General features: G+C 35.2%; 1 protein-coding gene across 6 annotated transcripts in view; it reads left to right on the forward strand.

Moving 5' to 3' along the window:
- PARP8 (poly(ADP-ribose) polymerase family member 8) overlaps positions 1–12,986 on the forward strand; it is a 186,437-nt gene that overhangs the window by 155,367 nt on the left and 18,084 nt on the right. For 4 of the 6 annotated variants that reach the window (XM_033179533.1, XM_033179535.1, XM_033179534.1 and 1 more), the window contains 5 exons: positions 1,083–1,175; positions 6,916–7,041; positions 8,043–8,108; positions 10,634–10,701; positions 12,494–12,542. In XM_033179533.1, coding sequence (XP_033035424.1) covers positions 1,083–1,175; positions 6,916–7,041; positions 8,043–8,108; positions 10,634–10,701; positions 12,494–12,542 — 402 coding nt within the window. The remainder of the gene's footprint in view (positions 1–1,082; positions 1,176–6,915; positions 7,042–8,042; positions 8,109–10,633; positions 10,702–12,493; positions 12,543–12,986) is intronic. The other 2 variants (XM_033179537.1, XM_033179538.1) reach the window with 1 other exon arrangement.

Here is a 12,986-nt window from a genome sequence, read left to right on the forward strand (position 1 = left end):
GTATATCTAAATATATATTGCAGAGTGTATAGCTTGAGTCTGGATGAAGAACTTTCTCTACTTCCTCTCATGGTTCTGAAGTTTCTGAAAATGGAATCAAATGCACTTTTAAGTCTGACAAAGGAAATATATAGATTCATTTTTTTCCCCTAAAATCCTTTTTGGAGCAAAGTCAACCAGAAAGCTTTGTAATTGGTCAAGCTTTCTATCTACAAAGCCACGCATATGGCTTTCTATCTACAAAGCCACACGTTCTGAACATCCTTTATGTTCAGAATGGGGCCATACGTCCCCACTGGTTAAGCAAGAGACCAAGTTGGCCTCTGAAAGAAGTGAGCATAGGAGCAGTGGCACTAACAAATGCCTTTTGTCTGCTGTGCAGAGGCACCATGGATTGCATCGTGTTAGGCTTCATCAGCTACCTAATGCAATGTAACTTGGGAGATAAGATAAATCAGAGGGATGACACTATATTAGATTTGAAAGATGAGAGCTCTTCCAAAGTAATTGCAGAGTGTATATTTCAGTGCTGTTGACTTCACGAGGTTATTGAAGTCAAAAGTGTTTGCAACAAAACGAATCTTTCAAGAGCTGGGTAGCAAGTAAACAGAATCATGCTTTTTTTTGTTTTGTTTTTTACAAACAAAATTTCATAGGACAAAGTGGAATTCTCTTTCATATGTTTGTTTTATACAGCTTTCCTATTTAAACTAATTTATTGTTATATCACCAGCTTAGGTATTTATGTTTTCTATACATCTCATGTGCAAATATATATGAAAGCACGAGAGATAAATTTTCCTATTTAAGGAATTTTTTACTGCTAAATTTTTCTGAGTGTGTCTAAAACTAACTGAAAAGGATCTTTTTAATAATATTTTTGACTCTATATTAGTAAATGACTCTGCTAATTGTTACCTAAATGTAAGAATTTATTTCTTGTTAAAGTGGTATGATTTCCTTTTTAAAAAACATTAAAACTGCATTTTCTATTTATTATGTGAAATGTCACGAATTTAATTTTGAAACTGAGAGTTGGGAAAAAGTTTTGTGATTAATATTGATTCCCTTTTCTTTTGTAGCCTACTGTGTGTGAACGGGAGCTGTGTGTGTTTGCATTTCAAACCCTGGGAGTAATGAATGAAGCTGCTGATGAAATAGCAACTGGAGCTCAGGTAGTAACACAGGATACTAATTATTTCTCATTTTGCTTTGAAAAATGTGTTCCAGTCCACTAGTTATCTTCATTCTACTATTCTTTGGGGGAAATATTTGATAACTTCTTGTTAAGTGGCAAATTGGCGTTTGATATTTTTTATATGTAAACTAGATGTTCTCTCTTCATCTAATATGTGTTTTGTCATTTCACGATTGCCAAGGAGAGAAATTAAACCAACTTTCTATTGTATGAAAAATAATTGTAATTTCTTCTTACATGGTGAAGTGGAAATATTGAAACCCTCGTGCATGCTTTACGTAAAATTTATTTGTAAAGATATACTGCCATAAAATGGAAGCCAATTTATTTTTAAACCTTAGGTGAAAAGATAATAGGTAGAATATGTAATAAAAAGAGAACATTCAGTTTTACATTAGCAGTGTTTAGGAGACAGGAAGAAAAGCAATTCCATCAAAATTTCAAGTTTTTTTTTTTTCCCCACTTAAAGAACCTGATTAAACTACTGATTCATCTATGAGAAAAAAAATCTAAGAAAACTCTAAAAAATGAATGAACATTAATTAAGAGAGGCTAGACCAACCACATACAGAGACATATGCAGTGCTATAACGTTTTGACAAAATATAGTATTGGCAAAGAATAGTGTGACAGATCAACGGCAGATTATCCCCCAAATGGATCAAATTATGAATAAAATTTAATGTAAAAGTAGGTTTCACCTCCTCACTTACTAAAGAGTTATTTAGTAAGTGAAGTCGAAACAAATGGCCTGTACTGGGGGGAAAATTGGTTTAGCGCTTTACCTTACACTGTGTGCAAAAACAAATTCCAGATAGCTTAACAAATACCTAGTTTTAAAAAATTGTTTACTAATACAAACTATAGGACAGTAAAATTGAACATGCACAGCCTGAGGCAGTGTATCAGGCTTATGAAGGCACAACAGTTAAATAATACAGATGGTAGCCTAGAGCTTAGGAATGTAAGCACCCCTTAGCCTAGTCATTTTACTGATTAACTAAAACTATGATGCATCCACCTGATGAAATATTTAGGGTAGTATTTTTCATATAATTGAATTATAAATGAAACAAATAATACAAACAGTAGAATATTAGTCTTATATGTTATGAAAAAAATGATCCATGATTAAAATAAATTTCTGAACTATAGCTTTGTATTTCTCCCACATCCAACATGCACACATTTGTATATTAAAGGTTCTGAGCATCCCTAAAACTAAGAAAATAGCTAGCCTATACTTAGAAGGTTACTAAATTATATCTGACTATGGAGAGCCTTTTTCTTTTCCATCCTTCTTTTTTAAATGTGAACGTTTTTCTTGTCCCTTGGGAATAATATTGCTAAAAGGAAGAAAAAAGGCACTTTAATATATATGGTATTTATAGCTATGTAAAAATAATTTAAACCTTACAAGGGGTATGTTGTATGAATATGCTCACATGTATATTTATATAGATTTATGTATGTGCATATATGTTAAAAATTCTTCAATAGTATACTTAAAATTTACACATTTTACTGTATGCAAGTTTCCCTTTAAAAAAGAAATTAAAGGCTAGAAATAGTAAATTATAAATTAGAAGGAAAAGTAACATGCTAACCGTATGGTATGCTGATAGAATAATAGTTGGCCTTTTAAAATCATTGTTACATCTTAAAATTAATGGTTTTGAATAGAAATGAATTTCAAATTATATAATGATTGATATAAAGCACAAGTATTTGATCAGCTCAATTTAGTGATGTAATTATAAAAATCAATATCCAAAGATCAGAAAGTTTAGTAATTCTACTTCAAAGACAGCATTTTTTTCATATTTTATTTCTTAAAACAGATGCCCCAGTATTCTGGTCTTAATCCTAAGGATTACAGGGAAATAAGTTCTTTTTCTAAACAAAAAGAAACCACCTCAGAGTCTCATTGCCTCAGTTTACCCCCACAGTTTAAGTGGTGCTCTGGGGGCTGCAAAGACATTCCTCGGGATCACTGCAGGGGACTCACCTGGAACAACAGTGTCCTGCGGTCCAAGCAGCTACCATTCCAGCACCCCAAATACTACTTCAACAGAATAGTTCCATTTTATTTGTTTAGATATTGGACTCTCATTTAAGAGAGTTTTTTTTTTTTTTTAAATTACTGTTGCAATATTGGACAATGATTGGTTTATAATTCTGAATCTGCTTCCTTTTTTAGACTACATTGTATACCCGTAGGCTATTCCTGTAGGTGCCTTTCTTAGTCACATGGACTTCCAGTTAGTAAAAGACTAATGGTTAAAGACTAATGACTGAATTTTTCTCATTTGCAAGAGCTTGGAGGCCTTTCTTTCATGCCTGAAAGGGGTCTGTGTGGGGAGGGTTGCTCTGCCAGTTGAATTGTAGGTAATGTAATGTCCTTTGGAGACACCTGATTCTGTAAATTCACAGACCTTTTTATCCTCACTTACCAAATGTCCTAATTTTTCTTGCCTAAACTTAATATTTCTTTGCATTTCCATCCCAAGTATCTAAGTCAGCCTCCAAATTGCTTCTTCAGTTATATTATTCAATCAAAGAAAGCAGATATATGTGTGTAACTTGTTGCCTATGGCATGCATCATATATACTAAGATACTATTTAGAATCTTTAATTTTAAATGTTGGAAATGAGGAAATATATCATTTAGGCCAAAATTAAAAAAAAAAAAAAAAGAGAGAAGTCGTAGTTGTGTGCTTTTATTTTTTATTTTATTTGTTTGTTTTCTTTGTTTCTTTTTTTTTTTTTTTTCCTGAGAGAGCCTCTTTCTGTCACCTAGGCCGGACTGCATTGGCACAATCTCGGCTCATTGTAACCTCTGCCTCCTGGGTTCAAGTGATTCTCCTGCCTCAGCCTCTCTAGTATCTGGGATAACAGGTGCACGCCACTGCACCCAGCAAATATTTGTATTTTTTTGTGGAGACAGGATTTGGCCATCTTGGCGCCATGCTGGTCTCGAACTCCTAACCTCAATGAATCCTCCCACCTCAGCCCCCTGAAGTGCTTGGATTACAGGCATGAGCCACCATGCCCAGCCTCTCTTACATTTTTATTTATTTATTTTTTTGATACAGTGTCTCACTGTGTTGTCCAGGCTGGTCTTGAACTCCTAGGCTCAAGTGATCCTCCCACCTCCGCCTCACAAATTACTGGGATTACAGGCATGAGCCACCACGCCCAGCCTTTTATTTTTTAAAGTGGTTGTTTTAGTCCATGAGATATTTGGAAAAATTAAGATATGCAAAGGAATATAAATCCAAATTGTATTATAAATGCTTTTCTTCTTAAAAAGTCTAATGCTAGTTTCTGTAACAGATAAACCATAAAATCACAGCAGCTTAACATGGTAGCATTTTGTCATTCCCACACTCCAATTAGAATGTTTTATGGGCCACTTTCTGTGTAGTGACTGGGCGAACTGGACCCCTTCCATCATGTAGTTTTTACTCTATGCCATATAGTAGAGAAATTGAGGAAGGCATACCTTTCTTTGCATCAGGTCAGCCCCTTTCCACTGATGATCTGGTGAAAGCCAGTCATAAGACATTATTCAGACAAAGAGGTGGAAATATCCCTTGCTGAGAAGCTGCTTCCAGGCATTAGCGCTGTGTCCTGGAAGTAAGCATGGAGTTGCAAACTTTGGTGCATCCCATGTAATTGAGTCACAGTAGTTACACTCTTTTTTTGAAATTAGGCTAGGACATATATTAACAGAAATCTTCTACCAATTAAATTTACTACCCATTATTACAATAGAATTTACTTAAATATACTAGTAAAAATATTGGTCAAAAATGCATGGACTTTTATAAAGCTTCAATTGCTTTATTAGCAGGACAAAATTTTTAAAGGGTTTTAGTGAGAGAGTGTCCATCTGTGTCATTCCCCTCCTCCCTACAGGGTGTCAGAAAAGCCTATTTTATCTTTTTTTTTTTTTTTTTTTTTTTATTTTCCTGAGATAGAGTTTTGCTCTTGTCACCCAGGCTGAAGTGCAGTGGTGTGATCTTGGCTCACTGCAACCTCCACCTCCCGGGTTTAAGCAGTTCTCCTGCCTCAGCTTCCTGAGTAGCTGGCACTACAGGCACCTGCCACCATGCCCGGCTAATTTTTGTATTTTTAGTAGAGATGGGGTTTCACCACTTTGGCCAGGCTAGTTTCAAACTCCTGATCTCAGGTGATCCTGCCTTGGCCTTCCAAAGTGCTGGGATTACAGGTGTGAGCCACCGCGCCCAACAAGGCTATTTTATCTTACCGATTCTTCTTTGTCAGGAGTTCCTGTTTGGGTTTTCATTAGAGACCAGATAATGCTGAAGACAATCTGTATCAGGGTTAATGTGCATCTCTAGGGTAGGAGGAATGTGAGGTTGGGAGTGGAAGACAAAAAGGAGGGTTTTTTATGTCCTTATGTTTATTGCTTGGAATATAACTTCTTGCATATATCTATCTATACGTATGCATGTATTTACATACACACACATAAATGAAATAGTGTGTCAGGAACATTAGCTTTTTCCATTCTAATGTTTTCTGAATGTGTCTTGTGGATATGCATGTCTATGTACTCGGGACATGTTATGTCTGGTGCTTTGAGCGTTGCTAATTATTTTAGGTCACTGGAAATTCTGAATGCTATGATTTGGTGGATGTGTTTTGTTAGTACCCACTCAACATAGTGAGCCCCACTGTCATTAGGTCACAATGCTCCTCTCTTAAAAGCAGGAGAATCAAAAATTGGTCCCCTCTTACTGTGCATTTTTTAAATGCCTGTCTAAAGATTTTCTAGAAATAGCTTTCCCTATATATGTATTCAAAACCTGCTGCTTCCTTATTAAGTCACTTGTGTTCACGTTGTAGATATGTCTGTTTAGATGAACTCTGACCATTTAGACAGTATCAGTTTTCTTTATTCAGTGGCCAGAATATATTGTTTTGGGGATTGGAAAGGAGAGCCGTGCTATCAAACTCCTATATAATACTGCCTCCTAGTAGAGTGTGCAGAAGAATCATAGGATAACATAGGAATAAAGCCATTGTCTTTAGCCAATCAAAGGTCATTAGTGGGCTTTGATAGAGGAGAATAGGAATGGGCAAGATGTTGTCAGGCAATTAGCTATTCCTGGATCATGCCAAAATCTTTTCCTGCACATGGGGCTTCCTTCACCTGGAACATCTACCCAGATGGTCGCATGTCTCCTTCCTGGACCCCATACAGGTCTGTTGAGATTCACCACCTTTCCTAGCCACTCTAAAACAGTGTCCCTTTCTGCATTATTCTTTGTTGCCTACTTTTTTTAATGTAACATGTAACAGTATCAGAAATTCTACTGAAGCATCTACTTGTTTAACTAATATTTTATTGTGTATCTTCTCCCTTAGACTGTCAACTGCACCAGAGCAGGGACTTGTCTGTCTTGTGCCGTGTCTTACCATAGGGCATAGAACAATGCTAGCATATGTGTGCCCTTGAAAAAGAGATACTAAGTTGTGAGTAATGAGAGGCAGCACACGTTTGTTATTTTGAATTGATGGTCAAGTTTGGTCAAATATGGTCTCAAGTCTTGAATTATCCATTTGAGAGATTGGTAGCAGTCCTGGATCTTCTTCATTAACTTATGCTACCTTGAGAGGGAGAAATAATGGCAAAGCACTGGATAAAACCTGAAGGGTAGTAACTATCTTATGTGTATATTTCAAGGTGGTAGATCTACTAGTATCCATGTGTAGGTCTGCGTTGGAATCTCCTAGAAAAGTTGTGATTTTCGAGCCATATCCTTCTGTGGTAGATCCTAATGATCCTCAGATGTTGGCCTTCAATCCCAGGGTAAGTTGTTATCCTGGCACACCAATCACAAAGTTTTCTTTAACAATAACAACAACATTGAGATTGTAGTCTCATTAGGTTTCCTCTTTCTATCTAAGTCTCTATCTCATCAAGCATATCCATGAGTATTTTAATTTCATCATATATTTTTGGGTATTCTGACTTATATAACCTCATTTTGATTTTAAAGATCATGGGTAAAGAGACAAGTTTTCCTTTCTTTTCTGCATTTTCACTTCAACCCTCCTTTCCCCTTTCCCTTCTTCCTCCCCAGCTGTCTGAATGTTAGTGAAAGTTTAATTCATATTGTTAATGGACCTGCCTTTCTTAAGGAAGCAATTTTATAAATGTTCCTAAAGATAAGGCAGAATCCTTTTGAAATTACAAAACTTTCAAATTGCATAAGAGCTAAAATTGCCTCAGTTTCTATTACTACTCAGCTTGAAATAATTTTATAGAAACAACTGTATACAATTTTCTTAGAAGAACTTTATTTCTTCATAAATGGCAACAGCACACATACTTAGATCTTGCTTGAAAATGAATTGTCAGCTACATGGCAGTATGCTATCATTTGCATACTCTCAGCCATACTGTTTTGTTAACAGTATACAAGTCAAAATAAAATAAAAGCAATTGTGAGATTTGAAGTGGGTTTTTATATTTTAGAAGGATTCTATGTTGACTTTATTCATTATGGCTTAGTGTTTTAGTGGTGAAAGCCTGAATCAGGAGCCCCATAACCTTTTTGTGTTTCTAGATTTTTCTCCCATGACTTATAGAAGGATTGGCATTGTTTTCTTTGTTCCTTTTCTCTGACTGAAGTCCTGGAGCCATCTTATAATAGTCTTACCTTTTATGTGCACAAAACAGTCATTGCCTTCAAATTGACCCTAAGGGAAAATTCACATATGGAAATAATATATTTCTCTAGTGAAAAATAGACTTGCAACAGCTTATAAGCAAATGCTGTTTTTTAACATTACTTTTTCATTAAACAGAAAAAGAACTATGATCGAGTAATGAAAGCACTGGATAGCATAACGTCTATCAGAGAAATGACACAAGTAAGTATGTCATCTGGTCTTGTACAGTATATTTTTAAAATGTTTGAGAGTTCTAGCTATGTAGTGAAATGTAGACTTTTCTATTATACAGGGTATAACTAAATTCATTTAAAAATTTGTGCGGTATTAAGATGTTTTAATTAAATCACATCAGTGTTCTAGCATGTAACACTGTGACTTCAGGAAAGGAAGTGGATAATTATAAGATAATTGTACTCCTAATACTCTGCCCTCAAACTTGAGCAAGAGCTTGGGTACACGTAGGTATGTCAGGATATTTTAAGGCAAAGGTTAAATCTGGTACCATCTTTCTGTCAATTTTAATTGACGGTAGCAATTTCAAAACATCATCTGAGTATTAAAATAAAAACAGAAATGTTCTTTAAAATGGAAAATTTCCATAAATATTTTCTATAATGCAAAATCCCAAAACCACTTCGGAAGATACTAGGCTCCCTGAGAGTATATGTTTATGTTTTTGGTCATTAAGGGAGGCTTTGGTGGAAATAGTTTGATGAGCAAGGATCAGCGTTTGTTAGGAAAATCTAACACATCCCTGGGCTATAGTCTAGCACTTGGAAAAGCACACACTGTTGAATTATTGAGACCTTTCCACTGTCAAAGACTTGGAGAGAGGTTTAAAACTCATCATTGCAAGTAGAAATTAATAATCCGAGATTGAGAACACACATTATGTGTGCAGCTTGCATGTAGTGGTTTCAAGGATTGCACTGCCCTAGAGACTCTTGCAGGCCTATAATGAGTATTACCCTGGGTCCTTTATTTTCTCTGGGGAGGGAATAGTGGAATCCTTCTGTCCCAGGGCCCACTAAGCTGCTATGCTGCTTTCTCCCCACCCCCCACCAACTCCCAGAGTTATCTCTACTCCTCGGTAGGAAGAGAGTACTTAAAAAGTACATTTTTCCATTTCCATTTTGTTTCTTGATTCTTTTGATCATCATTTATTCATGTAGTCAAATATTCATTCATTCACTCAGTAAATAGTGTGTGTCTGGCAAATAGTAAACAAGAGATCCTTTAATTCACAAATGCTATTATTTGCTTAAAAAAAATCACCATCCCTTCGGGTTGTTTTTCTATGCCAGTACCTTTCTGTATTATCTGAATTCCTTCTCAGATGAACACTCCTTATCTGTGTAGGTAAAGAAAACAGTAAAATGTATTTCCACCTAGGAGAAAAAAAGAACGTATTGGAATATCTTACACTAAGTCATACAAACATTTTTAGTCATGAAAAAGAATTTGGTATAAGGTATTTATACTATACCCTAGACCCTGATTATTCTTGGATTTAAAAATAGCTACAAACTCTGACTCTGGAATCAGCTCTCTGCCAAAAATTGCTTTCTTTATTCTGGGTCATGCGTAAGCTATTTTAATAGGAGGCAACATAGACAACTGAGCGTCAGACTAGGAAGTTAGAGACCAAAATTGTATAACTGACTTATCAATGAATGTGGCCTGTGACCTTGGGCAAGTTGCTTAATTGCTTGGTGCTTTGCTGTCAAGGTGGAATTAGTAATGCCGTGCCCTCTTCCAATGTGTACTTCATAGGGAAGCTGTCAGGCTTCATTGTGTCAAATTCTTTAAACTTTTCTGAATAAATACAACATTATACTGTGCTGTTTTCTAGAATGTACTGACCTGTACATAGCCCTAAATTGTCACAGAGAGATTACTCTTTGTTCTGTGAAATGGTTGTCTGGGTAAATCCTATTAAATACTTTTTAGGGAAGAGTTCGTCTTGGGTAAATTGTGTCCAATTTTTAATGTAAAGATCTACACCTAAGTCTGGACTGTCAGATATGAGCATGAGTGGTAGCTCTCACAAGTTTTGCTTTCATATTAGTTATCAGTTAAAAATGGTCATTGTGAAAGAGAAACTTTACAGGACACTTGTAAAGGTGGCAAGAAAGATTTATTCAGAGCACTGCAGTGGGGGAGAGAGACTGCAGCATAAACTGAGCTCAACTTCAACTAAGACAAAGGTGATCCAAGTTTTTAAAGGCAGAGGAGAGGAAGCAAAAGGCACCACAAGTACGTGAAAAGGCAAGGAAAAGAAGATGGGACTAGGGGAGTTATGTAAAAATGGAAAGTTACAGAAGGGGATAAGTGGAGAATTACCAAACATGGTTTGCCAAAGTGGGTTGGTACAGTATACGTTTTGTGGTTTGGCAGCCTCACGTTTTCTTGAGCAGACACTCAACAGGGGGCCGGAGAGTGGTCATCTTTAGGGACATAGCCTAGTGTAAATGGAAGCCAGGCTAAAATCTGGATAAGTCTTTTAATACAGTGTTTGGACAAGTCATTTTGGTGGCTTGGAAGTTCATGGTTCCCATCATCTTGGGAGAAAAGACTAGGATAATTGTTGTTGTTCCCATGTTAAGTCCATAAAATTTTAAGTCTTACTAGATTAGACATATTGTTTGGTCTGATTTTCCTTTTGTAAAAAGGGAAAAATGAATTGTTATGAAAAATCAAGAAGTATTATGATTTTTTTTCAGGCACCATATCTGGAAATCAAGAAGCAGATGGATAAACAGGACCCCCTTGCTCATCCCTTACTGCAATGGTATAAAATTTTAGTTTTCCTCATAATGAAAACAGCATCCTTTTCTACTGCTTGCTTTAAGACAAAAAAAAAAAAAATGACTGTTTTACAAGCCCTGCAGTGGTACAGTTCTACAAGCTTATGAGACCTAGTGATTTTACAACCTAAGGGTCCATAATGACTCTCACTTTAATTAAAACTTATACATCACAAGGGGAAGAGAATGCTGTCACACGCACTACCAGGGATAAATAGTGCATTTGACAGCAGTTTGCCTATAGTTTTCAAGATGTGATTAACTAGATTATCTGGCAAAAGCATTTTGGTTCATTTAATTTTCTAGTTCAGTGAGGACTAAGTGATCAAACTCAGTGTTTCAACTTTTATTATTGAAATCTTTCTAATCCAGAATAAATGTTTTATATTTTGCCCCCTTAACAAGGGCAGTATAAATATGATTAACTCTTTGCTTGCTCACTGCAGGAGATGCACAGTTTCAGAGTGAGCCTGGTGAGGGATACAGTGTTATCCCAGCATGAATTCTAGAAGGAGGGCTAGACTATGAAGAGGAGAGGTAGTTTGGAAAGTCACCTTGCTGTGATGCCCATTTCAAATAATTTGCCCCTTTCTACTTCAAATAATTTCCTCTCTTGTTTCTCATTTGCAAAATGAAGACACTAGTTTCTACTCAGCATCCCTTAGAAGGCTTTTATATACATGTCTCTTTGAATTAACTTTGAAAACTCCAACTCCATGAGATTTAACATACAGTAATAAAAATGTACGGCTTATAAGAGATTGATATGAATAAGCACTTACACCAGGCTGCGACCAGGAAGTTTTAAAAAATATGTAAAGATGGGCAGATGCAAAATAATCTGGCTTCTTCAAGATTCTGATTACTTAACTTTCACTTCATTAAAATTGTGTAATACATATTTAATTTAGTCTAACAAGATTATAACAAAAATTAGGTATAGAAGCCTTCCTTCTTTGTATCTTTTATGATCTGTTACTAAATTCTGACAGATTTAAGCAAAATAACACTAAATTTCCATTGTAACCTTAAAATTTTTCTCATTATTATATTCAGATTGAAGGTAAAAATTGCAGATATCTGGTTGCTTTCTTTTTTTCCTTGCAGTCAGATGGTTAACTTCTAATTCTTGTGATCATTTCCTTCAGCTTGTTAGTCATTCTTCTTTCAATATGAAGAGAGTCTACCAAAACTTTGTGTACTTTTCCCTACTTATTTTGTGTGCTGAAAGTATGGAGCAATTCCTTTCAGATGCTTGAATTTAATTTTCTTCAACTGCAGTGTCTACGTTTGTTGGATTTTTGTATATAAACCGTTGTATATATCAGCTCAAAGAGATCCTCAAATATTTAAAGAAAAAAAAGCTTCATAAGAATGTATCCTTAATTTAAGTAATTTAAGAGAGGAATAAAAGAAGCAGATCCATGACTCACTGCTCATATTTGTATTTGGATTATCATTATTTGAAAGTACATTCAGAAATGTTCAAATGTTCATTTTGCTGATATTTGAGGTTATGCTTATTAAAAACTATGTCTTAAGTTTTAGAGAACGACTTTCTAGTGTGTTTTCTCGGATTAAAATGTTATCTTTTTTCTTACATAAGCTCTTTAAATTGTTTCAGGAAGCAAACCTAAATTATGCAACTAAATGAAATTATTTCCAAGTTTAGTTTATGGCACAGCAAAAATAAGTTTTAATCACTTGTCAACTAAGAAAAAGAACTTTAAATATATTTGGCATATATTTGTGACTAATGGATCATTTTAATTTCAGGGTTATATCAAGTAATAGATCACATATTGTGAAACTGCCAGTTAACAGGGTAAGTTGTTTTGTTTTTTTACATATACATACAGAAATGGGAGGAGTACTTACCAGTTGGGAGAACCTACCTTGTGATTTTTACCCAGCCTCTCCAGGAATTGAAGTAAACCCAGGTTAAATCTCATTCTTTAGTTTGAAATAGCCATTTGTTCACTAGCTCCAAATCTTTCCAGATAACAAATTCAAATTGAGGCTGTTGTCCTGACCTTTTAAGTAAATAAAAACATCAATATGAAATCATTTAGTCATTCCACAAGCAATTGAAAAATATTATATGGAGATTGACCAGAAGGAAGTTAATGTGCTTAGTAATCATTGTCAGTTTAATGTTGGCACATTTCCACTTTTCTATAACTGAGAAGCTGTTAACCTCAGACAGCTTATTTATCAGCCTAGTAAACTTAAAAAATAATAATTTGTAAAAAGCTAATAGACTGTGGAT

Source organism: Trachypithecus francoisi, unplaced genomic scaffold (assembly GCF_009764315.1).
Source record: "Trachypithecus francoisi isolate TF-2019V2 unplaced genomic scaffold, Tfra_2.0 Lachesis_group2, whole genome shotgun sequence".
Lineage (NCBI taxonomy): Eukaryota > Metazoa > Chordata > Mammalia > Primates > Cercopithecidae > Trachypithecus > Trachypithecus francoisi.